The sequence below is a fragment of the Canis aureus genome, chromosome 5 (assembly GCF_053574225.1).
Source record: "Canis aureus isolate CA01 chromosome 5, VMU_Caureus_v.1.0, whole genome shotgun sequence".
In the NCBI taxonomy this organism is placed as follows: Eukaryota; Metazoa; Chordata; class Mammalia; order Carnivora; family Canidae; genus Canis; species Canis aureus.
Genome location: NC_135615.1, coordinates 22,153,526 through 22,176,880, shown reverse-complemented (window position 1 = coordinate 22,176,880; position 23,355 = coordinate 22,153,526). Strand labels below are relative to the sequence as shown.

The 23,355-nt window shown below is 45.7% G+C and overlaps 1 protein-coding gene and 1 long non-coding RNA gene across 4 annotated transcripts in view; one reads left to right on the top strand and one right to left on the bottom strand.

Moving 5' to 3' along the window:
• The window catches only part of FAM171A1 (family with sequence similarity 171 member A1), a 132,211-nt gene that overhangs the window by 20,223 nt on the left and 88,633 nt on the right, over positions 1-23,355 (bottom strand). Inside the window, exons 4-5 of one of the 3 annotated variants that reach the window (XM_077897085.1) lie at positions 14,455-14,613; positions 9,751-9,927 (exon numbers count right to left, since the gene is read on the bottom strand). The exons of 1 other annotated variant lie outside the window; for it this stretch is intronic. In XM_077897085.1, the coding sequence (XP_077753211.1) occupies positions 9,751-9,927; positions 14,455-14,613 (336 nt within the window). The remainder of the gene's footprint in view (positions 1-9,750; positions 9,928-14,454; positions 14,614-23,355) is intronic. One more of the 3 variants, XM_077897086.1, reaches the window with a different exon arrangement.
• Positions 1,683-5,947, top strand: LOC144313800 (uncharacterized). The gene is made up of 3 exons (XR_013379428.1): positions 1,683-1,781; positions 3,948-4,184; positions 5,591-5,947. It is a non-coding gene; the product is annotated as an uncharacterized LOC144313800 (long non-coding RNA).

Here is a 23,355-nt window from a genome sequence, read left to right as displayed (position 1 = left end):
TTTTCAAAAAGATTTTATTTATTTATTTGAGAAAGGGAAAGAGAGAGAGAGAGAGAGCGAGCACAAGTGGGGGGAGGTGCACAAGGCAGAGGGAGAAGCAGACTCCCCCCGACTAAGCAGGGAGCCCGATGCGGGGCTTGATCCCAGGACCCCGAGATCATGACCTGAGCCGAAGGCAGATGCTTAACTGACTGAGCCACTCAGGCATCCCAAGTTTTACAAGATTATTATCAAACCCCAAACCTCAGATTTTAAAATCCTTCTGGATAATTCCCATACACCAAAGAAGCTCTTTGGGTCAACAGGTTCCAGTTTGAAAAACTTGCAGTCTGACTCTAGAAAGCCTGGACATTGGGATCTTCATCCACCCCAAGTCCTCCTCCTCAGCATTGTGAGGACAACATGGGATGCTGTAAAGACCAAGGGTGTGGAGTTGTGGGAAGGCAGAGCAGGGCTGGTCTGGAGTTCAGACACCGGGCAAACACTTGCTCAGCCCACCAGGGGACTTATGTGCCTGCTTTGCTCAGATTAAAACCTACTTTGAACTTTAACAGCTATTTGAAAAGGGAAACAGCAATGACAGTCAAAACATGGAGCAACCGGTATAAATATGGAACAAGGGAACCAACCAATCAAACCGGATACCTGCCTAAGAGCCACTCGGCAGCCTTGGCTGAGAATGGATATTAAATTTAAAGATGCCAGGACTTCACCATACCTGTCTTTTTTTACATCATGCTTCACCAAAAATTCACAAACTAAATATGGGCTGCATCCTAGCAGTGATGATTATAATAATGATAGCTAACATGCACAGAGCTCTCTACCGAGTGCCAGGTGCTGTTCCCATTTTATGGCCCAGGGAGGTTAAGGGATTTGTTCAACATACAAAACTAGGTAGCCTAGTTGGTTACTAGGATGAGCCAGTATCCAAGTCTAAGCTGTCTCAATTTCTGGGCTTCATGCTGCCTATATTCTATGGACTCCTGCTATAATGGTACTACCAGGACAATATTCTAACAAAAATACCTTTCCCTTTAATTATCCATTTCAGTGGAGAGAACTGAAAACAGAAGACATTTTAAGATTATTTGGTTTTAAAGAAAATTATGGCAGCTTCAACCTTCTTATTTATCACCCAGGCTGCTAGTAGAACGAGCAATGTCAGACACATTGCTTAAAATGCAGGCCAAGGGGCAGCAGCAAAGCAAGGGGCTTGGAGGCGTCCAGGTGATGGGGAGGCCGGCTGGGGGATACATATTTGCCATGGAAAGTTCACAATGTGAATATTCCGTCAGTGGGAATTAAGAGTTGTCAGTAAAATACATTTCCTTTCAGGAGAATCATACTGATCTCTATACACTCTAAGACCACAAAGTGGGCAACAGTCATTTGCAAAGCTTGCCAAAAACTGTTTAGGTCATACTCAAGCATGGGGAGTTCTAGTTCTGTATAAAATGACACTTTAGGAAAGATTAAGTCTGTAACAATAAGGTCTCAAAACAAAACTGGCCTTGAACCACAACTACAATGTGGCTAATGTGATGGCATTCATTATTCTCTGAAAATTCTCATTTTGGGGTTAGGGGGTGGCTACAAACACAAACGGCTTAATGACTCCTAGGAATGGGCTGATAGCACAAGAATGTTTTTTTTTTTTTTTGAGTTGCTAGGCAACAACTGAAAAACAAATGTCCATGTTCTGAGATCACTGTGCTTCCGTTCTCCCCGTGGGCAGCCTGAGCACACTCCCCTCGGACCACGCAGCTGTGATGCTCATGGTGGGTAGTGGCCAAAAGATGGCAATCTGTGTCTCAAAACCACACCAGTTTGTTGGCCATGTGGCAGCCAAGATTTCTGGTCAACTAAAGTTCTACGGGATTGCCACCATTTTACCTAAATGAAGTCCTGTATCTCCCTCCAAGTGTTCCTTTCTGTCCTTTAATACATCATTTCAATCGACTTCCTTTACCTTGGCTTCTCCTACGTACCTAGCAGAAGCCTGAATTCACTTTTATGGGCAATTTTAAAATCTGGGAAAGTGGAGACTCCTTTCCTGAGAGTTATTTCTTTGTTTCTGAGAAACAGCCTGCACTGGGAGAAGGCCTACTTCATGTCACCTTTCTTAAGGACAAAGTGGCATCACACTTAAGATAGTAAGCTTTCTTTGCAATACTCTTAACTATGGAGTCTGTTCTTTTTGAAAAAAATAAACGACGGCATGTATGGTTCTAAAATTAACATCACACATGTAAGTACACACTTACTTGCTAGAAACCTGAACTTCCTTCTTTTGTTCTAACTTTTTGCCCCCCCCCATCCTTAATTCCATCTCTGCATCTCAGTATTCCATCTGTCACCTTCCCTTCTGACGTGTGCTCAGGGCATAGAGAGAAAAACGATAAGGCAGTGATATTATGTTCATTTCTGGAAAGTTCCAAGCATAATTTAGTGCTTTAAGAACTCCCATCCCTTCCTCCCCTCCAGAAAACAATGAAATGGAAAAAACATCCAGATCTATAATTTGAATCAGGCCCCACCTTCATGGGCAGGCTGGCCGAGACTTACCTAAATGCACTAGTTCAAAGAGCACGGCCTGAGCAGTACTGTTCACCATCTGAAGCGGAGACCAATCCACTCCAGGCCAGTTGAGAGTGGGGATCCCGAGTGCCTGGTACATATGCACCATACGTGCATGACAAGAGGTGGTTTAGTAACTGCCATTTCTATAGCAACCCACACACACTCCACAGGCTGTGTTTTGGGAAGGCAGTTAAAACTGGATTCTACAATGTAGCTTCACTTAGAAGATGCTTTTATTTCTGTCATCTCGTTAGGATGAGAGTATTCAAATCCAGTAATAACCCAAGTCCTCTTCAAACAGCAGAAACTTATCACGTCCAGGAACCGAAATGCTGATTTGCCAGTTAGTTGGTCACTTTAAATCCAAACCACTGACCTGGTTTGCATGCTCAGAAGTGACCATTCCCCAGGGCAACGAGTCAGATCACAGTCTGACAACCCGAAACATTGGACAACCATCTGCTGCCCCAGTTCTAGGCGAGAGGGCAAATGCCTGTAAAAGCAAGCTGACCTAATCATCTCCTACTGCCCAGAAAGCCTCAGCTAAGATGCATTCACCATGACCAGTGAAATTTCGTGTGCCAGACGGGGGAAGGAAAACTGCTTCCTTCAAACTGCACCCCTGCACATGAGTGATGAGAATGTGTGTCTGTCCACATTAGCCCATCCCCTGCCCCCGGCCTCCACCCATGATCCAGGCACTGGCATGCTTCTACTTTCCAAAAGAGCACAGTTAGAAGACTGCAAGTTCAAGAAATCTGCTCATTCCTCAAAAGTAAAGACTTGTGCTCACTAAACAGAGTCCTCCCGTGCAAATCAAGGGCACAAATCAAGTGGCACTTTAACACGGTACTGACATGCAGCAGAGGTTTGAATTCTAGGATATGCAAGCTGCACTTCTTAAAAAAAAATTCTTTTTATGGAGAGTGCACATAACAATGAGTCAGTTCAAATTGCTGTAACACACTAAACGAAATCCAACTTTCTTTACTTATGTTCTAAGGGAGTGCTAATCTATTAGGTCATCCTCTGATGAACATGTGGGTTGAAGTATAGAGATGCTAATTTTCATAATGGAAAATTTTTGGCTTGTTCAAAAAGGAAAGAAAAAAAAAGACAACTGTAGCCATTAAAAAAAGAATAAGAAAATGGAAAAGAAGACAATGGTGATAAATGGCAGCATCAAATACTGATTCCATTCTGATGGTGTTTAAAAGGGAGCATCTCTAGGTCCCTCTCATCAGAATAAACTTTCAGTCATCTGGCAGTCATGGATTGAAGTATTTGAGGTAGTGTTAAAATGTGGATTTATTTTTCAAATAAAAGTCCCACGGAACTAAAAGCAATTTCATCTTTCTTTACAGAGTTTGAAGTCTTGCCCTATAACAAAGGCGTTACCCGTCTGAGCATCAATACTCACTCCTAGCAAAATGCTGAGGGCTACCCAGGTGGCAGGAAGTAGCACACTGTGGCTGTGCCAGGCACCCCCCCTTCAGCCTTGCAGAGCATGAGCGCAGAATCTACGTTCTAGTACTAGAGTGGCAAGAGCTTCCCTGTTGAATGTCTTCTAGATCAAGGATCACAGAATTCTTCTGTATGAGGTGAGACAGCAAGTATTTTCAGTTTGTGGGGACACCCGGTCTCTGTTTCAGCCACTCAACCTCACCGATGTAATGAGACAGCACTCATGGAGACCATACACAAATGGGTATGGTTGTGTTCGTGTCTTAGTCTCTTTGGGTTGCTATAAAAATAATAACGTACTAGGTGGTTTATGAATTACAGATATTCATTGCTCATAGCTCCGGAGGCTGGAAGTGCCATCAGAATCAATGTCTCATGAAATCCCACTTCTTGGTTCTCAGATGGCATCTTCTCTCTGTCCTCACATGGGTGGGAGCTCTCTGGGGTCTCTTTTACATGGGTGCTAATCCCATTCATAAGGGCTCCACCTTCATCACCTAAACATCCCCCAAAGGCCCTACCTCCAAACACAATGGGGTTAGGATTTCAAACATAAGAATTTTGAAGGGGGGGGGGATGCAAACATTCAGTCCATAGCATTCAATACAATTTTATTTGGGGGTGTTTACATTTGAATTTCATTTAATTTTCATTTCCCATGAGATATTCTTCTTTTGATTCTTTCTTCAATCATTTAAAAATGTAAACACCATTCTTAGCTTTGCTGTAGTTTGCCAATCCCGATTTAGGTGAACAATTCTTAATGGATTCACAGATTGCTGTATCTGGCTGTTAAACAGTTTGGAACTACCATTACTTTGATTTGCCTCAAAAGCAGATAATTTAAAGTGTTAAAATGGTTTGAAGTGATTATTGTGTTTGAGTTCATCATAAAGAGCTGCTAATTAGTAAGCAGTGTTTTAAGCTTAAGATGTGTTCCTACTCTTCTCCTGATCTGATAATACTGCCTTGGAACTTTTTATTTAAACAAGATAACTTAGTTTCTACTGAAATAATGGTATTATATTGATTAACTATAACAAAATAAGAACCTTAGTAATAAAAAAAATAGTAAAAAAAAAACCCTTATGAAATATGTAGGCTTCTATTGAGTTTAGGAAGTTCAAGAACATACGGTTTCTTTGACATATCCATCAATCTTAAAGTTCTCACAAAACATACTTTAAGTCATTTGATTATTTTTGAATGACTATCCAAATGTTGGCTTTTCTGTGTTCACATACAAGTTGTTATAGCCAGGAGTTTGGCAGCTACATTTCTCACAGTTGATGCTAGGTTAAAGAGACCATTTAAGTGAAAATAGATTGTGGACAAGGTTCCTGATGACAAAAGGCTCGATGTCGTGGGGATTATTTCCAGGGAAGAGATGGAGAATCGGATAACTTACATTTCAGAGGCTTCATCGCAATGCACATTTCTTTGTTTTCACGGACTTCTGTATCATTTTAATTTCTCGTTGCTTCTGTCATAAATGACCATGGACTTAGAAGGCTTAAATCAATCCACCTGTATTCTCTTATAGTTCTGGAAGTCAGAGTTCTGAAGTCAGTTCCGCCGAGCTGAAGTCAAGGTGTCAGCAGGATTGGTTCCTTCTGGAGGCTCCGGGGAGCCTCTGTTGCTTTGCCTTTTTCAGCTTCTCGTGGCTGCCTCTGTTCCTTGGTTGTGGCTCCTTCCTCCATATATTCAAAGTACACGGCTCTAGTCTCTGCCTCCACCTCCCTGTTGCATCTCCTCTGGTTCTGATTCCTCCCGTCTCCTTCACAAGGGCCCTCGTGATCACAGTTTGTGCCTCTCTCTCTGTACGTATGTATACGATTGTCTTCTGCGTATATAATCATTTTTAAGTACAAATGTTACTTCACAATAAACTGTCCAGGTAACTAAGAAACTGCAAGGTCCGTTTATATTTCTGGTATCACTGCAATATGTACAATGTAAGTGAGAGGGGTTACATTATGGTTTTGGGGATGGAGAAAGGGATTTGAAAAGAGAGATCCCGCTCACATAATGGGACAAGCTTCGGGGACACCTTAGCATAGACGGGGAAAGGGATGGGTAGGCAGTTTGGTGTGGGAGCAATGGTGGTGGCGCAGAAGACAAGTGGCTGGATATGAGGCAGAGTGACAGGCAGTGGCTGGCTCTGAAGACATCTGTGTGCCTGAGGAGTGTGGACTGCTGGAACTGGCCAGAAAAGAGGGAAGCGTCTGAACCAAGGCAAGAGGTAACATAGAGAAGGAGGGGAGAGGGGACACCTGAGAAATCCTGCTCTGACAGCAACATGTCTTTGCAGGGAACCAGATGTGGCTGCAGGCAGGAAGGTGAAGCAAAAGAATAAAGTGGGGAGAACTCTGAGGTTTCTACTTGGATGGTCTAATAGGGGACACCCCTTAACTCTTCTGAAGAGTGGGTGGCAGGAAGCAAGATCGTAGCGGGCTAAGAAATGGAAGCAGCACATGGAGAACAATCTTTCAAGAGATCTGGCTGAGGGGAATCTGGGAAGTGGTTTCGAGGGCACGGTCTGTGAAAGCCTTCTACAGGACGGGGAGACTTCTGTTTACTTTTTTTTTTCTCTTTTCTCTGTTTATATACTCTTAGGGTGTACTTGCTCTGTGCTAGGTGCTACACTTAGCCTCTTATAAGCATTAATTCATTTTTCCTTGGCATGGTTCATTTTTTGTCTCAATTGAGCTAGGTCATGGTTCCCAGATATTTGGTCAAACATGTACAGATGTTGCTGTGAAGGTATTTTTAAAATGAGATTAACATATAAATCAGTAGGCTGAGTAAAATAGATTTCTCTTCATAATCTGGGTGGGCCTCATCTAGTCAGTTGAAGGCACCAAGAAAAAGACTGCCCCCAAGGAAGAGAAAATTCTGCCAACAGCCTACCTTTGAGCCCAAGCTGAAACATCAACTCCTCTCTGGGTCTCCAGGCTGCTGGCTGACCCTGCAGATTTTGTATTTGCCAGCTTCCACACATGTATAAGCCAATTCCTTAAAATAAAATACACCCCCGCCTCCCCCAACACACACACCCTATTGGTTCTGTGGTTCTGTTTCTCTGGAGAACTTCGTCTAGTATCTTCTTTGTAACAATATTACATATTATTATTATTATTATCACCCCCATTTCATAGTTGAGAAAACTGGCACAAATTTGCCCAGGGCCACATAGCCAGTGCGTAGCAGAGCTGGAATTCCAATCCAGTGTGCCCCCAGACCCCTTGCTCTTAACCACATGCCATGCTGCTGCTCAAGAGCACGGACCTGGGCACATTTGGGGCCAACTGGGAGGCTGAAGGGAGAGAAGCAGAATATAAAAGGAATAAGAGCCTCAACAAATGCACAACTTATATGAATGAGAAAACAGGCACGGTGATTGGCCCAAGGTGGGACTTACAGCTTTACAAGGAGCAGACCCAGGTTTTCAAGATACAGAATGCAAGCTGTCTCCCTTCTTCCTACTTTTTCCTGTGTTCTTCTGCGATTCTACCAGTCACGCCCCTCTCAATCTATCTTCTCCTGGGAAGTGTAGGGCTCCTCATGTCCTGACTAGGTTGTAGAGGGCACACATCAGTGATAGCCTGTCTATCTTAGTGTGGGATATGTTAATACAGTGACACTGTCCATCCATCAATATCAAGTTTAGTACGTCTAGTAAAATCAGTGAATTCCACACAAAGAATTATGGCTTCTACTACTAGTAATTATTTGAAAAGCAAAATGAACCAAAGCAAAACAAAACAAAACCCCACCAAACCCCAGACACCCAACAACAGTCATTTATTTTCAAATATAAATTTCCAGAACTATGATTTGACTACTCAAGGAATATAGGTATCTTTGAAAATACATTTGACACTACACATCTCCCAATAATCTTTATGCACAGTCTAATACTCTAAAATTCTGGGCTACGGGATCTGAAAGCCAGTATATTCTTTTTTTTTCTCTTTTAAGTTTTTATTTAGTGAGAGAGAAAGATATATATAGAGAGAGCACGAGCAGGGCAGAGAGGAAGAAGCAAGCTTTTCACTGCGCCAGGAGCCCAGCGTGGGCTCGACGTGGGGCTCGATCCCAGGACCCTAAGATCATGACCTGAGCTGAAGGCAGATGCTTAACCAATTGGGCCACCCTGGAACCCTTGAAAACAGAATTTTTAAGCTTGACTTTCAAGGTTATGGAGTACGGAAGAGGGAATGAAGGTGGTATGAAAATCTAAGCACACAAGCATATGCGCCCATATTGTTGTGATGAACATCAACAATAAAACTTCCTAGAGAATAATTTAGAAAGACGTATTAAAAGCTTCAGAATTTCATATTTTTTAATCCAGCAGGTCCACTTCATATAAAATTTTATTCTAAGTAAGTAAGTATGGCTGCACCTAAAGATTTAGCTGCAAAGATATTTATCACAGCACTGGTAAGAATAGTAATGTTTTGCTCTAATTATAGGGAACAGAGCAACCAAATTATGACACTTCCACATAATTAAATACTATGCAATCATTAATTTTGACATTGCAGACTCACAGTTGATGCTATGTAAGGACGTTTATGATATGCAAGTAATTTTTAAAACAAAGTTAGAACAGCACATGGCATATAATCCCATTCCTGTTAAAAATATATTTTTTGGAAGGCAGCCTTTATAAGAGGGCCCCAGGGATTCCCATGCACTGGTGTTCACACTTGTGTGCAGTCCACCCCGCCCTGTACCTGTGTTGGGCCCTGTGACCAAGAGCATATGGAGAGAAGCGATGGTCTGTCACTCTGACATTAGATTATAAAGGACTGTGACTTCCATTTTGCTCACTTGTGCTTCTGTATTTTATTTTATTTTATTATTTTTCTCTTGGGTCATTTGCTTTGGTGAAAGCTGCCATGATGTGAGCAGCCCCATGGAGAGACCCCTAATGGCAAGGAAGGGAAGCCTCCCACCAATAGCTAGTAAGGAACTGAGGCCTGCAATAGCTTTGTAGGATTGGAAGTGTGGTCACCAACCCCCAATGGATTTTAAGATGAACACAGCCCTGGCTGGCAGCCCAACTGCAACCTTGCTGGAGGACCTGACCCAGAAATCACCCAGGTAGGTGGTGTCCTGACCTTCCAGAAAATATTAGATAAGAGATGCTCACTGTTGTTTAAAGCTGCTGAGTTTCGGGGAAATTTGTTACGCAGAAATAGATAACTAATGCATATGTGCATAGCGAAATGACTGGAAGGATATAGTACAAAATACTATAAATGGTTTCCTCTAGTCGGGGGGGATTATGGGTAATTTTTGTTTCTCTTTTGGTACCTTGTTGGCCACGTTTTTTTTTTTTTTTCATTAAACTTAAAAACCACATGACCAAGAGAGATAATAGACCTAAAGAATAAAAGGATAAAGATTAGGGGAGCCGACTGTAGCTCTCATAACCTTTAAAGATTCAAGTAAATGAGTTTAAAGGTAACAACAAAACCAAAAACGAAAAAAAAAAAAAAAAAAAAAAACAACCCTCCAGAGAGCCTGCCTGCTTGGCAGTGGCCTGAGCTTCACCTGCCAGAAACCATGCAATGCGCTGTGTGCAGCAGCATTCAGGATCTTTCCAGGAAGGGAGACTTGCATGGACTTCTTCAAAGGAAAATCAAACAGTAATGAAGTCTTCTGCTAGCCAATCACAGGAGTCTTGCTTACCCAGCTTCTGGTCAAACCGCCACGCCGCGACATAGGCATTGTGCCTCAGACTGCTCTGTGTGGCCAGGGGCACGGTGACATAAATGGGACCATCCACCAGCACTGGCGTTCCATCGCTGCTGAGCAAGTGGACGCTGACAGCTGTGACTGGGGTCAGGTCATACCTGGTGCCGTTTCCTGGAAGCAAGAGGGATTCTCCATCACACGCGCAAAAGGGACCCGCGTGGGGCTCCTGCCACCGTCTGCAGCTACCATCCACTGAGTACGGTACCTCCATGCCGGGCACTGTAGTCAGCACTTTACATATATAAAATCCTCACCACGCCCTTTGTAAGGTAGGTAAAATCCACATCTTACACGTAAAAGAAAAAGGCTCAAAAAGGGTGGTAATGGGAGCTGGCCCCAAGGGCATGGTGGTCTGTCTGGGATCCAAGCTCAGGTTTGCCAACTCCAGCTACACGATGGTGCTTTGCTTTCATAAAGGGGCTCAAAAGGAAAAGACTCATCTATAATGTGAGAGGAGGGTATGTGTAGAAATCTCTGCAATCAACTCTGAGACACAGTGAACCCCATGCACATATTAATAACTTGGTAGATCCCCATCATGAAACCAAATGTTTTATATTAGAGGCTGCTTTAAAAGAAAAAGAGAATTTTTTTCAAGGAGTACTTCACAATCCTAGCTTACTTCTACTAAAAGTACACTACTGAAAACTTGGACTTGAAATATTTATGAGTTATTTTAGTTGCCATTGTTATTTTGATCTGTTTAAAAGGAATTTAATACATCAATTATTCTACATTAGAGGCCTTTTATCCAAGTTGATGCTTTAATGACTGCCTACTTTATAGATAGATGAGGGAATGCTTATGACAGCGATATTATATTTATATACTTAAGTAATCCATTTTAGAACAATTTTTCTCCAGTGAAATATAATATCACACAAAATGTCATCTGTTATAATTTTAAAACTTGAGCACAATGACAAAAGCACAGTGATAAAAAAAATTTAAGCTCCATTAGAACATAATCTATAGGATTTCTTATTAAGCTACTTATATACTTACCTACCCATCAACTACCTGAGCTAACAGTGAACCTCCACTTAGGGCTAGATGTAAACATTTAAAGAAAATCTAGCGACTTTTAGAGTTTCAACACGAGTTATTTCACAGAGCAATTTGCTTCACAGAGCAATTTACACATACGTCATGACAGCACTACCTTTTACAATTCATACTCATCTTTGAATACTCATCATCTGTCATTGCAGGAAAACACATGGTAATGGGAATTCCATCAAAAGGTCCACGTTGGAATCACAGGCTCAAATTCTGAAATCTTTTAGTCTGGTCATTTCACTTTAGGACAAAGAAAACCCAAACCCAGTATTTACCATATTTCTGGCCAAACCATCTTCTGGATTGAGAGCTGAACCTGCCAACTATCCAAAGGGCACACAGAAGTAAAGCCAGGTCTATCATCTACCTCTCTAGGTTCTTCTGTCAGACTCTCTGGATGAGACAGAACTGAAAACCAAGAGAAATTAAGCAACTCACTAGACTTTGTATAAAGAACTCAGAGATAACGTTCTCAGCCGCGGAGGGTGCTGCAGATTTCAGCAAACCCAGGACAGGATGTCCGCAGAGGGAAGCAGCAGGTAGACTAGGAAAGCATTCCAGACTCATCATCCATCCTTGCCTCCCACTTAGCTCTGTCTCCAGATTTCCACTCATCAATTGTCCCTTGCTATTTGTTTTTTTCTTTTTTCTTGCACATTCCTGGCCCTGGCAGCCCGGGTTCCAGTACCAGCCAGATGCACCGCTTGCTGCATACATGGCCTCAGGCAAGTTACTTTGCCCCTCTGGGATTTGTTTTTCTTATCTGCATTATCTGGACTAGATGCTTTCCTATGAGCCTATGGAAAGAAACAGACTCAGCTATAAACATTCAGAAGTAAGTCACAGCCTTGCAGAAAAGGACTTATTAATTTAACACAATATACATTAGGTTCACCTGGTTTAATGTTCTTTGAAAAGCTCTCCGTTGGAAGACACAGCAGGCAGTGATACCTCCTTTCTTGAGGCTTCTTTTCTCTTTCGCAGGGCCCACTCCTACTCTATGCCTTCCAAAACACTTTCGCTCTACCCTCCCACTTTCATTATTCTGCAACGAGTCATACTTTGAAGGGCTCAATTGTTTCCCCTCCAGCCCTGGTTAGAAGACTGCAACTCTACACAAAGCACTGAGTTCTGTATATAATGAGGTCTTTTCCTCTTGTTCCCTCTCGATGTTACCAGGCTCCTGTCATGTTCAGATGAAGACAGGTGTCAAGGCAAAGGTAGCTGGGTGAGGGGGGAGCGCCCCTGGACCAAGCTTAGGAGGCCTCTGACTGCCCTTGTAACATGAGGGGTTTTGCTCACGTAGCATCTAGGCTTCCACTTGGCTTTGCATTCTGTTACCGACTTCGCTGGATGTTACTCATTTTGCAGACTCATCTCTGTCTTCCTGGAGTTACCAGCAGAAGTCCTTTCTTGTAAACCCCTTGGGAATGCCAGAGGACGGTTGTATGCTTTCTGAGCAACTAGAGTGGGGAGTGTGATGCTGTGATGCCTGTGTGTGTATGAGGAGGTGGACCCGTGTGACACCAGGAAACTATGGAGCAGGTTGGACGCAGGTGAACAAATGAGAAAGTGGCCCAAATCTCCAGCTGGCTGAATTGCTCTATTTACAACTCTGGAAACTCCTCTGAACTGGACATAACCAAGAATACTCCAAGGAAACCGGCCTTCACAGCCCTTTCCAATTCCATCTGTGGTCTCCATTCATTTTTGCTGGGCTCTAGTTATGGCCTGCCATCTCACACTGGTATGTGCGGGCCAGGCCATCATGCAAAACTGAAATCTCTTAGATGCATTTTATAAAACGAGAGGCAAGCAAGCGGGTGTGGGGCAGGACGGAGGGTGTGCACCATGTGAAACTGGATGAGATGTCGGGGTGTAAGTGGAGCCCATGGTCCCAGAGCCCTCATGGGTGTGAGCCAACACGCCGCAGGGTGGCCACCTCTCCTGGCAGCACTCAAGGGAGGTCTGAGTCTTCTTCCCACATCAGCTGTCAGTTATTTCAGCAGGCAAGAAGCTGCACATAACCTTCTAAAGACCTTCCTTCTTCCCTCTGAAATAACAGAGTGATTTTAAAATAAAACAGCTCCTCTAAAATCAATAGTTCTAGGTCTTTGGTTCTCTCTTCTCCATCATCTCGGATGTCATAATTTATTCAAGAGCTCTTGGAAGTGGGGCACACAAAAATTAATGAGCCCTGAGGAATAAGATTGTCCCTCCTAGTTAGGGTTTTAGGGTTGTGTACCATTTGCTGGGGAGACTGGGTAGCAGTTAGTTGCATGATGGTCTCAAAATGTACTTTTTCCTATTCCCTGAAATAGAACTTTTCTCCTAGGCCTGTACTTTTAAAGTAAAAGTCAATATTTTCCCCCAATCATGTTTACTTAAAGTGACTACCAAGCATTTTTTTTCTCTGACGGCCCATTACCGATTTATTAATTGCATCTTCATCACGCAAAAACTGAAGTAAGAAGAAACATTTCTGAAAGCAGGTGCTACAGATGGATGAAAAGTGAGTAACTTTAAATCACCAGATCACCTTGATTGGTCACCAGAAATTCATCAGCATTCTACAAAATGGATCAGGTGCTGCAGGTGTAAAAGTTTTTCCAGAAGGATCCAAGGTCCGTTTATGCAAAGCTCCGGACAAGTCAGGGAAATGCAATAAAAGCGTTTCTGGGGAGATGCAGTCACCTCCTCATCCAGCAGGATTTAGCCCAGAACAGCTTCTGGTTTTCCAGCTTATGTTGTGACTAGTCAGAAGTGTTGGAAAAAGAAGAGGGGAGACAAGAAATGACTCAGGGCTTCAGCATCTGCCACTTTCCAGTCCCTAAGACCAGGGACCACCGGTAGTGCCAAGTGCACTGTTGGCTGCAAACCAGTTTTTACTGATAAGAGATTGTATGTATTTTCTGGCTGCTGGCTTTTAGTTTCTCTGATTTTTAAGCTCTATGTGTCATGCCAGGATAGGGTGACACCGACTGAGCTGAATAGAGGTCCATCAGGAGAGGATTCAAATCAACATCGAAGCCTGACCACTGTTTGCCAAGTCGAGGCAGAGAGAACAGCACAGAGAATGGGAAGATGTGGGAACACGCTGGATGGGCACAGATGATCGAGAGCAGAGCCTCCCACTCCTAATTGCTCTGATTCCTAGAAATGACATCCCCGACGTCCCCACCCAGCTGTTGACACTTGGGTGGGGCTGTGCAGGCTGTGAGGGCAGCCACACAGCAGCTCCATCAAACCCACTTCAGGGCCAAGTGGGGCGAAGGGCAGAGAGCCTTATGCTTGGGGGAAAAAATCCATCCCAACTTCAATTAGAAGCATTTCTCTGAATTAAACATATTTAGTCTACCAAAGGGGATCTCAGATGGTACATAAGGCAGAAGGGCTGAAGGAGACGAATGCACTCAGATGCCCCTCCGTGGTGGTGTAGACCGGAATCCTTCGTGAACACAGTTCCAACGCACTTGCACTTCACAACTCCGGTTCTTCCAAGGAGGACTCACGCTTCCAGCCACGAACAAAGATCCACACACCGAAGCCCCAACTGAGAAGAAAACACACTCCAATTACCTGTTCCATTTCCATCCAATCCTCGCAAATAAGGAAAACTGTCCACCTCGGACGGGGAGCTGGCGGCGGTGAGGAAAGCCGTCAGGTCACTGTAGCTGGTGTTCTCAGGCAGCCGCAGAGCTCGTCTCTGGAAGTGGACCCGAGGCTGTGGCCGGGCACCTGCAGAGATTAACTTCTGAGTTACCTCCTGAAGGAGCAGTAAATCTAAGGCAACCAGGAAGCGAGTCTCCCTGGTTCAGCATGCCTCCCCACCCCCTCCCTCTGGCCCCCCCATCTCCGCCCGGGCCCCAGTCACGCAGGGCACAAAGATGTGACAACATGCTATTATGGGGATAGAAATAATAGCCCATTGTCACATTTGTTTTGACACAGAATGTTATTTAGGTTTTTAACAAAAAGCTTTCCGAGTCCTATTTGTGAGCAAGCTTTTCACTGCCCAGCATTCGCCCATGGTGGGGGGGGGGGTACCATTTTAGGAAAGGGCGTCCGCATAAGCAAACGGAGCCGATGACAATTCATCTCTTTACAAAAACAAAGCAAGAGATACCCTTTGAGACTGTTACAAACACCTCTTTCATCTTCTGGCAAAATCTGGTTTAACTCCACAGACCAAAAGTGAAGCCAAGCATGGGAAATAAATGTGCGGCCTGGACAAGAATTGTAAGCAAGTGCCCGACAGTAACGAACACTCTTCCCTCGGAAGAACCTGCCACGTGGCATCCAGGCTCTCTGGTGGGGTGCACGCTATTCATCCCAGATTATGTTGCGCATTTTAAGATGAGACTCCTGAAATGACGCAGAAATGTTCCCTTCACCGCACGCTGCATGCAGAAGGACAGGCTGGGCCCATTCAGGCAGTCATCCCGTGCCTGCAGTTTGAGTTTGTGCTCTACATTGTTGTTTGGACTGCAAAACCCGGACCTGTTTGTACCGAATGCTATGGCGACAGTCGCAAGGCGTAACGGTGCTAAGTCACTTTGCACAAACCCAGCAAAAACATCCTTTGGACAAAAATTAGTAGAAGTAGAAGTCGTAGCACTCACACACTTCTGTGAATGAAAACTGTGGTTCCTGAAAAGCAAGGATCCGCCCTGGTGCTCTGGTCACTGCATATCCTGCCCCGAGGGGTTGTGGTTTCCCTCGTGGTCAGCTGGAGGCTCCCTGCCCCCAGGCTGTGGCTGTCTGGGCGCAACGGGCAGCCCCGAGCTGCCGGTCTTTATGCCTGCCCTGGGGTTCCTTTTAACCCGGGATCAGAAACTTTTTAGAGGGGAATAAGCTCATCCATAAGCATAAGGGAGTTTAAGGGCTCATACGATTTCTCTTCCTACAAGTGAGGCCACAGACACCCAACAGACGTGAAGTTTGGGGGAGGCTGGCTGGACTGTGTACAATTGAGGTGGCAGAGAGTCAGACGCTCCCCCTACACCTGAAAATCTCCTGGTTAGAGTTCCCAGATGACACAGGCTCCACTTTCGGGCCCCGGGGAGCCAGATGCCCAAAGTCATGTCTTCTGTTGCCTCCATGGAGATTAACTGGAGGAACACGTGGTACTGTCTTAAACCGGTGCTAATCTGTACCCCAAAAACAACACCTTGGGTGCACTAGCATCCAAGGATCCATCTCGGTTCACTCCCAGCTCTGCTCAGTCTGGTCTTTTCCTTTGATTTCACAGAAGACTGATGTCTTCCTCCTGTCACCTCCTTGGTCTGCACAGAATCTGGACACCTCGTGCCCCGCCCCCCAGGAGCGCCCCATGCGAGGAGCAGTCTCCTCCCTACTGTGCTCGGAGATGGAGAGTCAAAGCCAACCTTTTCTTTTCCACCCCTGTGAGATGGGAAGTCTGAGATCTTTGCCAAGGCTCCTGTGGCTGGAAGGAACAGACCAGAGGGCTGACAGGTGAAGGGGGAATCACATTGACCCCCTCACCAAGTTTGGCCTGGAACGTGGAGACCCCAGACCCAGCTGCTCCCCAGCTCTCAGGGGCCACTGGGTATCCCTCCTTCCCCTCTCCCTCACCCCTCTCTCTAAGAGGCATGCAGCCTTCTCTTATTCTCCAGCATATCATGCATTGCAGTGAGAGATGCATCTCTCTCCTCTCCCCACCCCAACTCCCCACCCCTGCTCCCCACCCTCCCTCTGCTGCCTCCCCTTCCATTTTTTATGAGAACTTGGTCACGAGCCAGACATCTGGGGTCTATCTGCTGTGGCTGGTGGGCGGGGGGCACAGAGGGGCGATGCCTGGGGCAGGTTCGCTAGCAGGGGATGTGGCCTGTCCAGCCCATTGGACACATGCTGGGACCAGCAGCACATGGATCCCTGTCTGGTATGGGGCCAAACACACTCCCAGACACAGAACAAAGGCAAGGCCTCTCTGCCTGCTGAAATGACCAAAGAAATCTCTGAGGAGTTATGTAAGGGTCGAAGCTATGCCAAGCCTCGGTGTGAATGAAATCCAAAGTGCCCGAGTGGGGCTGGGGAGCGGTTATGTCCTCAGGCCTAGCTTCCTAGATCAGTGCTGCTTGCTGGATTTCCTCAATTCCGGGATGGGGTGTGATTGGCCCCTGGGGATGGGGGGACCGAGAGGACAGGCCTAGCTAGATCCTCTCTGGATGCCTGTCCCACATTCCCCACCACAGTGGGTTTTCAAACTTTCTCTGTTCTTCTCACACTCGGCTCCATCTCCGTGCCTAGATGTTCAGGTTCTCCGTTCCTGAAACCATCGGTTTACCACCTCCTGCCTCCGTACTTCAAAATCTCTGTCTTCCCTCTTCTCTTGTCCCTTCTGTCCCTGCTGTCATCCAGGGTCAACCCAAACCTCTATCCTAAACTTCTGCTAGTCATACTGCAAGACTCGGCCCCACCAACTATTCTTGCCTTTGTCAATCATCTTTCTCTACAAGGCTTTTCCTACACAACCAACAAATATACCATTTCTTCCTCATCTAGAAAAACATGACTTTCATGCTGTTATCCCCATAAGTGAATGCCTCCTCTCCTTTCCCCCAAGCCCCAGCGATCTGGCTTTTACCCACAACACACACCACCCTCGGAAATGTCAATGGATGACTGTATAATCTGCAAACCCGTGACTATTTCTTGACCTTCCTCCTCACTGACCTCTTCACAATGGTCAACACTGTTCACCGCCCCCGCCCAGGAACCCCTCCTGCTTGGCATTCACAGTCCTGCGCTCTGGTCTCTCGAGTTGGCCGGCTTTTTCCTCTGCAAGTATGTTTTTTCTCCTCCCACCTCCGGATGAAACAGTTCCTAAGGGGCTGCCTTGAGCTGCCTCCACGGTTTCTGGCTCTTACCTTACTGACCCCCCACCATGGTGGCCTTCCTGTTCACCCCAGTGCTCTTCAGAGCCTCATGCCTGCATTTCCTCTGCCTTCCAGACATCACCACCTGGATGCCTCACAGGTACTCCAACACCATCCTCTACTTTCTCCCCACTTAACCACACCCCCATTCTGCCCAACGCCCACTCGGCTTTGGTTCCAAGCCACCATCATTTTCCCTTTCTATTATTCTGAGCATCCACTCACTGCCAGGACTGCCAATCTCCTCTCATCAACGTTTCCTTTTCTGGAATCATCTTCTTCTTTTCTGCCTCCACCCTACGTTACCCTGTATTACCCCTTCCCTTAACTGTGTCCCCAGCCTTTCCCCCTTTGCCACTTCACCTGCTGACACACTGACTTTTCCAAAGTCATTCTGGTCACATCCCTTCTTTGCTCAGAGAACTTCAATGGATCGCTACCACTTAGCAAATTAATAATGGCAGTGACAATTACAGACCAGTACAAACCCCAACTACTACAATCCCCATCCTGTGAGAGGTGCAGTTCAGTGCTTTAGAATTTACAGTTCTTTTTAGGATATTATTTATTTATTTGAGAGAGAGTGTGAGTGGCAGGAGGAGAGGACGGGGAGGGACAAGCAGACTGCACTGAGCACCGAGCCCAATGTGGGGCTCGATCCCATAACCCTGAGATCACAACCTGAGCTGAAACCAAGAATCAGGTGCTTAGCCAACTGAGTCACACAGGTGCCCCTACAACATTCTTATATACATGTCATTTCACTTAATATTCACAACAATCTTGTGAAGAAACAACTCTCCTCTTTACAAGTGAGGAAGTGGAAGCCCAGAGAGGTTAAGGGACCTGTCTATAGTCATTCTGTTACTGAGGCAGAAAGGAGTTCTTTCACTCCTAACTTGTTTCCTCTCCTAGTACATCATACCTACCTCAGAAGACATGCTCTGCTCACTGCCAATTGGCTCTCACCCTCTGGCCAAGCAGGACTGCACAGCTCTGTACCTCCACACATATTTTCATGCCTTTCCCCCAGGCTCTATCTGCACAACCTACACATAATCCCAGATGTGCCTTAAGTGTTACTTCCTCTACGGAGATGTCCTTGATCCCACCCCAACCTCTAAATGCTATTTGTATCTTTCTCCCACACTGACTTTTTTAAAAAAAGTATTCTATTTATTTATTTGAGCAAGAGAAAGCATGAGCAGTGGGGAGGAGCAGAGGGAGCAGGAGAAGCAGACACAGGGCTTGATCTTAGTACCCTGGGATCATGACCTGAGCCTCTTAACCGACTGAGCCACCCAGACGTCCCTCCAGCAGGGATTTTACTGTGCCTTGTTTTATGTTATTTGGAAATGTGCATCTCCCTAATCTGAGGCACTATGGGAAGAGAACACGGAGCAGGGGAATCACTTAGTTCTACATTTAAATCTTTTTTTTTTACAATCTTCTTTTTGAGTGACTTTGGCTTCAGATCTTTAAAACAGGTAGGAATCACACCTGTCTCATAATGTGGTTGCTGTGATACTAGCTCAGAGCACACATGTCTGATGCCTAGCAGTGCCTCCCGGGACATCATAGGTGCAGGGTAAACATTAATTTCCCATCTCCTCTCCCCTTTTAGATGGAAGCAGGTGTTCTGTAGAACACATCGTACCGTGTCCTATACACGTCTGGTGCTCCACAATATTTACAGAACTACATGTAAAAATGAGCTGTACTGGGCAGCTCACTAGGTCCAAAGAGTGATCTGTCTTAATTCTGACTGGGTCAGGATTCCTCAATCTTGGCGCTATTGAACATCTCAGGCCAGGTAATTCTTTGTTGGGGGAGGGGAGCTGTCTGTGTACCGCGGCATGTCTGGCAACATCCTTGGCTTCCATCGGCCAGATGCCAGTAGCAGCTCCCAAGCTGTGGCCGCCAGAGTAGTCACCAGACATTGCCCAATATCCCTGGGGAACAAAAGTTGCCCCAGACTGGGAACCACTGCACAAGACACTCTGAGCATCCTCACCATGATCCAGACACCTACAGAGTCTCCTCCGCAAGGGGCACTGGGCATGTGAAGAATACAGGGACCAAGGCTCCACAAACCCGGGGGCACAGGGGTTAGGGAAGGCATCATGGGAATGGCTTAGTTACCACAGTGCTTGGAGGGCCAAAACCGCAGATCTATGCGGAAAAGCCCAGAGGGAGCTTCAGGAGAGAGCCCGGTGGGTGGCATCCGCGACCCCCGCTGGAGGCAGGGCAGGGGTCAGCGAGCCGGGAGGGCCCGGAGCCAGGCGCTGCAGGGATGGGCCCGAAAGGGTGGCTTTGGCTGTCACCCAGCTCTCACGGTGGGTGCAGGGGTGGGGGTGAAGGTGGGGGTTGAAGGGGTGAGAGGTGTGCCGGGAGGCTGTCATGGGAAACGAGGGGACAGCGGCCTCGGGATGGAGCCCGGAGGTGGCGGGCAGCAAGGGCGGGAAGAGGCCTGCGGGGCAGGGAGCTGATGAGCCAGGACGCCTGGGTCTGCGCAGCGCGGGGCCCTCCATCCCCACCCCCGACGACCAGGCCCCAGGCCCCGGGAGGGCCCTGCAGCGGCCCCTCGCGGCCACAAGTGCTCCGTGGGGGAAATTTCCAGAACGGCGTGAGTCAAAGGAAAACCGGGGCGTGCTAGCGGCGAGGGCGGACGCCTGCGGTTTGGGAGAGGATGGAAATGCGTGTGGAATTGCGTGGAATCTTTGGGAGGAAGGAGGGCTCCGAAGGGCTTCTGGAACGGCAGGCTGCCCTTTGGCGAGCTGAGGGAGCTGAGGGAGGCGTGCGGAGGCGATACGGGGTGAGAAGAGGGGCGCAAGGTGGAGGAGGGACCCCGGCAGGGCCCTCGCAAGGCCAGGGAGAAGCCGCCAAGCCATCCTCTCTGCTCGGTGAAAGGCCGCGAGGTCATTGCTAAGAGGGACACGGAGGTGGGCGTGGCTTCGGGCGGGGCGGAGCTTCGGGCGTGGTGGGCGTGGCACGGGGCAAGGTGGGCGGGCTTACAGCGGCGCCCTGGGGACCAGAAGGGAGTGGGCGCTGACAGTGGGGCATCTTCATGGTACTTTCTTCTTTTTTAATTTTTTAAAATTTAACTTCAATTTAGTTAACATATAGTGTATTATTAGTTTCAGGGGTAGAATTCAGTGATTCATCAGTCGCCGTACAACACCCAGTGGTCCTTACCTCAAGTGCCCTCCTTCATGCCCATTCCCCAGTTACCCCATTCCTCCAACCCCCTCCCCTGCAGCGACCCTCAGTTTGTTTCCTAGAGTTAAGAGTCTCTTATGGTTTGCCTCCCTCTTTGTTTTTATCTTATTTTATTTTTTCTTCCCTTCCCCTATGTTCATCTGTTTTGTTTCTTAAATTGCACATATGAGTGAAATCATATGGTATTTGTTTTCCTCTTATGGACTTATTTTACTTAGCATAATACCCTCTAGTTCTATCCACATCATTGCAAATGGCAAGATTTCATTCTTTTCAATGGCTAAGTAATATTCCAGTGTGTGTGTATGTCTGTGTGTGTGTGTGTGTGTGTGTGTGTGTATCACATGGTACCTTCTTATTTATGTCCTCACTTCCGGAGTCAACAAGATGCACCACTTCTGAGACCCATGAAGGTTTGTTGGACTCTCTGGGAGCTAGAGCTGCAGGCCAACTGCCAGTCTCGTCCCTAAATTCCAACAACCCCAGCATCACCACCTATACCTTATAATTAATAATCTTGAGACTTAAGTTGACCACAAAGGCCAGTTCCATTGGAAAAATGTGTGTATCATGCACCTGCTGTGTCTGAAAGGATTCTACATTATTCCACTTAGATGAGAGAATGGGTTTTGGGTGTGTATAATCAAAATTTAAATACCATATCTACAGAGAAGAAAACAAGTGGGCAATCTTTTGATTTTCCTAGGAAAACTCTCATTTTCCATGAGTTTATTCTATTTTACTTGGTTGAAAATATTTCAAAAGAAAAATGACCCCTGAAGCATGAAGCATCTAACTAATGAGAACAATGGGCTCCTTCCCCTCTTCATGCAGTGGCCTTCAGTCTTTGAAAGCTTTTACTTGAATGTCACATAAAACCGAACAATGGGGCGTTATCACCTAAGACTATGCACGTAAAGTGTGAAGCTTCATCACTGAACTGTCATCATACTACCTACCTTTCCTCAGGAGCGTTTGACACATTATAACATCTGAGCAACAGCTAAAATTCAAAGACTTATAGTACTTACATTTCTGATCAAGTAAGAATTGATTTTTCTCCTCTAAATCCACTAAAAAAATTATAAATTCACCTACACTTGACCAATCTGAGAACAAAAATTTAATATAGTCTTTATAAACTCAGTTTTATATTAATTTTATAGAACAGAACTGCAAAGACCAAAAATTATCTACATATGGCTTTCCTTCCACAGGTAAGAAAACATGAAACATCATGCAGTGTTATTACTGTCGTGTCTACAAGGAAAAGCACGAGTAGCGATTATTACACTCATGAATGAGGAAACGCTCAGTTGGTTAAGCATCAGACTCTTCATCTCAGCCCAGGTCTTGATCTCAGGTTTGTGAGTGAGTTTAAGCCTGGCATTGAGCTCCATGTTGGATGTGAAGCCTACTTAAAAAAAATGAGCAAAATTTTGTAATTTTAAAAAGCTGGAATGCAAATGAGATTTTAGGAAAGGAGCAATGGTTTTCAGTTTTTGGTTATATACATACAGGAGGGAGTGAGACTGAATAGATTAACTATAACAAAAACTGACTGAATGGGGTGCCTGTGTGGCTCAGTGACTGAACATATGCCTTTGGCTCAGGTCGTGATCCCGGGATCCTGGGATCGAGTCCCACATCGGGTTCCCCATAGGGAGTCTGCTTCTTTCCCTCTGCCTGTGTCTCTGCTTCTGTGTTTCTCATGAATAAATAAATAAAATCTTTAAAAAAAAAAACCTGAATGATTTATACCCCTATAATAGGACCATGCCTCTTGCCCCTTAGAAAGAGCTCTTCAAGTACTCTTATGGCACGTGTGTGTGTGTGTGTGTTTGAACTACATTTTTCTTAAAGCCACAACAAAGGAAATAATTGATCAGGGTGTGGGCAATCTATATAGAAAGTTGCAAAGTGCACTTGTTATTTACACTTTAAAATTTTTTATGTATTCAATCATTCAATGAATTGCTCATTGAACCTATCATAAGGGAGGCGTAGGGCCAGGCTGTGGAAGGTTTTAAGATGAAGAGGACATGCTTCTTACTTTCAGATTTTAAAATTTTAGTTGGGGAAATAAGGTATACTACCAAATATGGGAAAGGGCGTTATCATAAAAAGATACACAACCCCCAGCTGGAGGGTTGTTTTAATCCACTCTTGTGGTTACTGATAAGGTCATGAAGGGCAATGTGGGAGATAGGGATGTATCAGAATGCAAGGATGGGAGCCAGAGGGCATGGAGGCTGCAGGAGTGCCTGGTTCTGGGCTCAGGACAGCTCTGGGCAACATGGCAGGGGTCTGTAGATTTCACTCAAATGCACTGTCATCAACATGACTCCACTAATCCCCGATC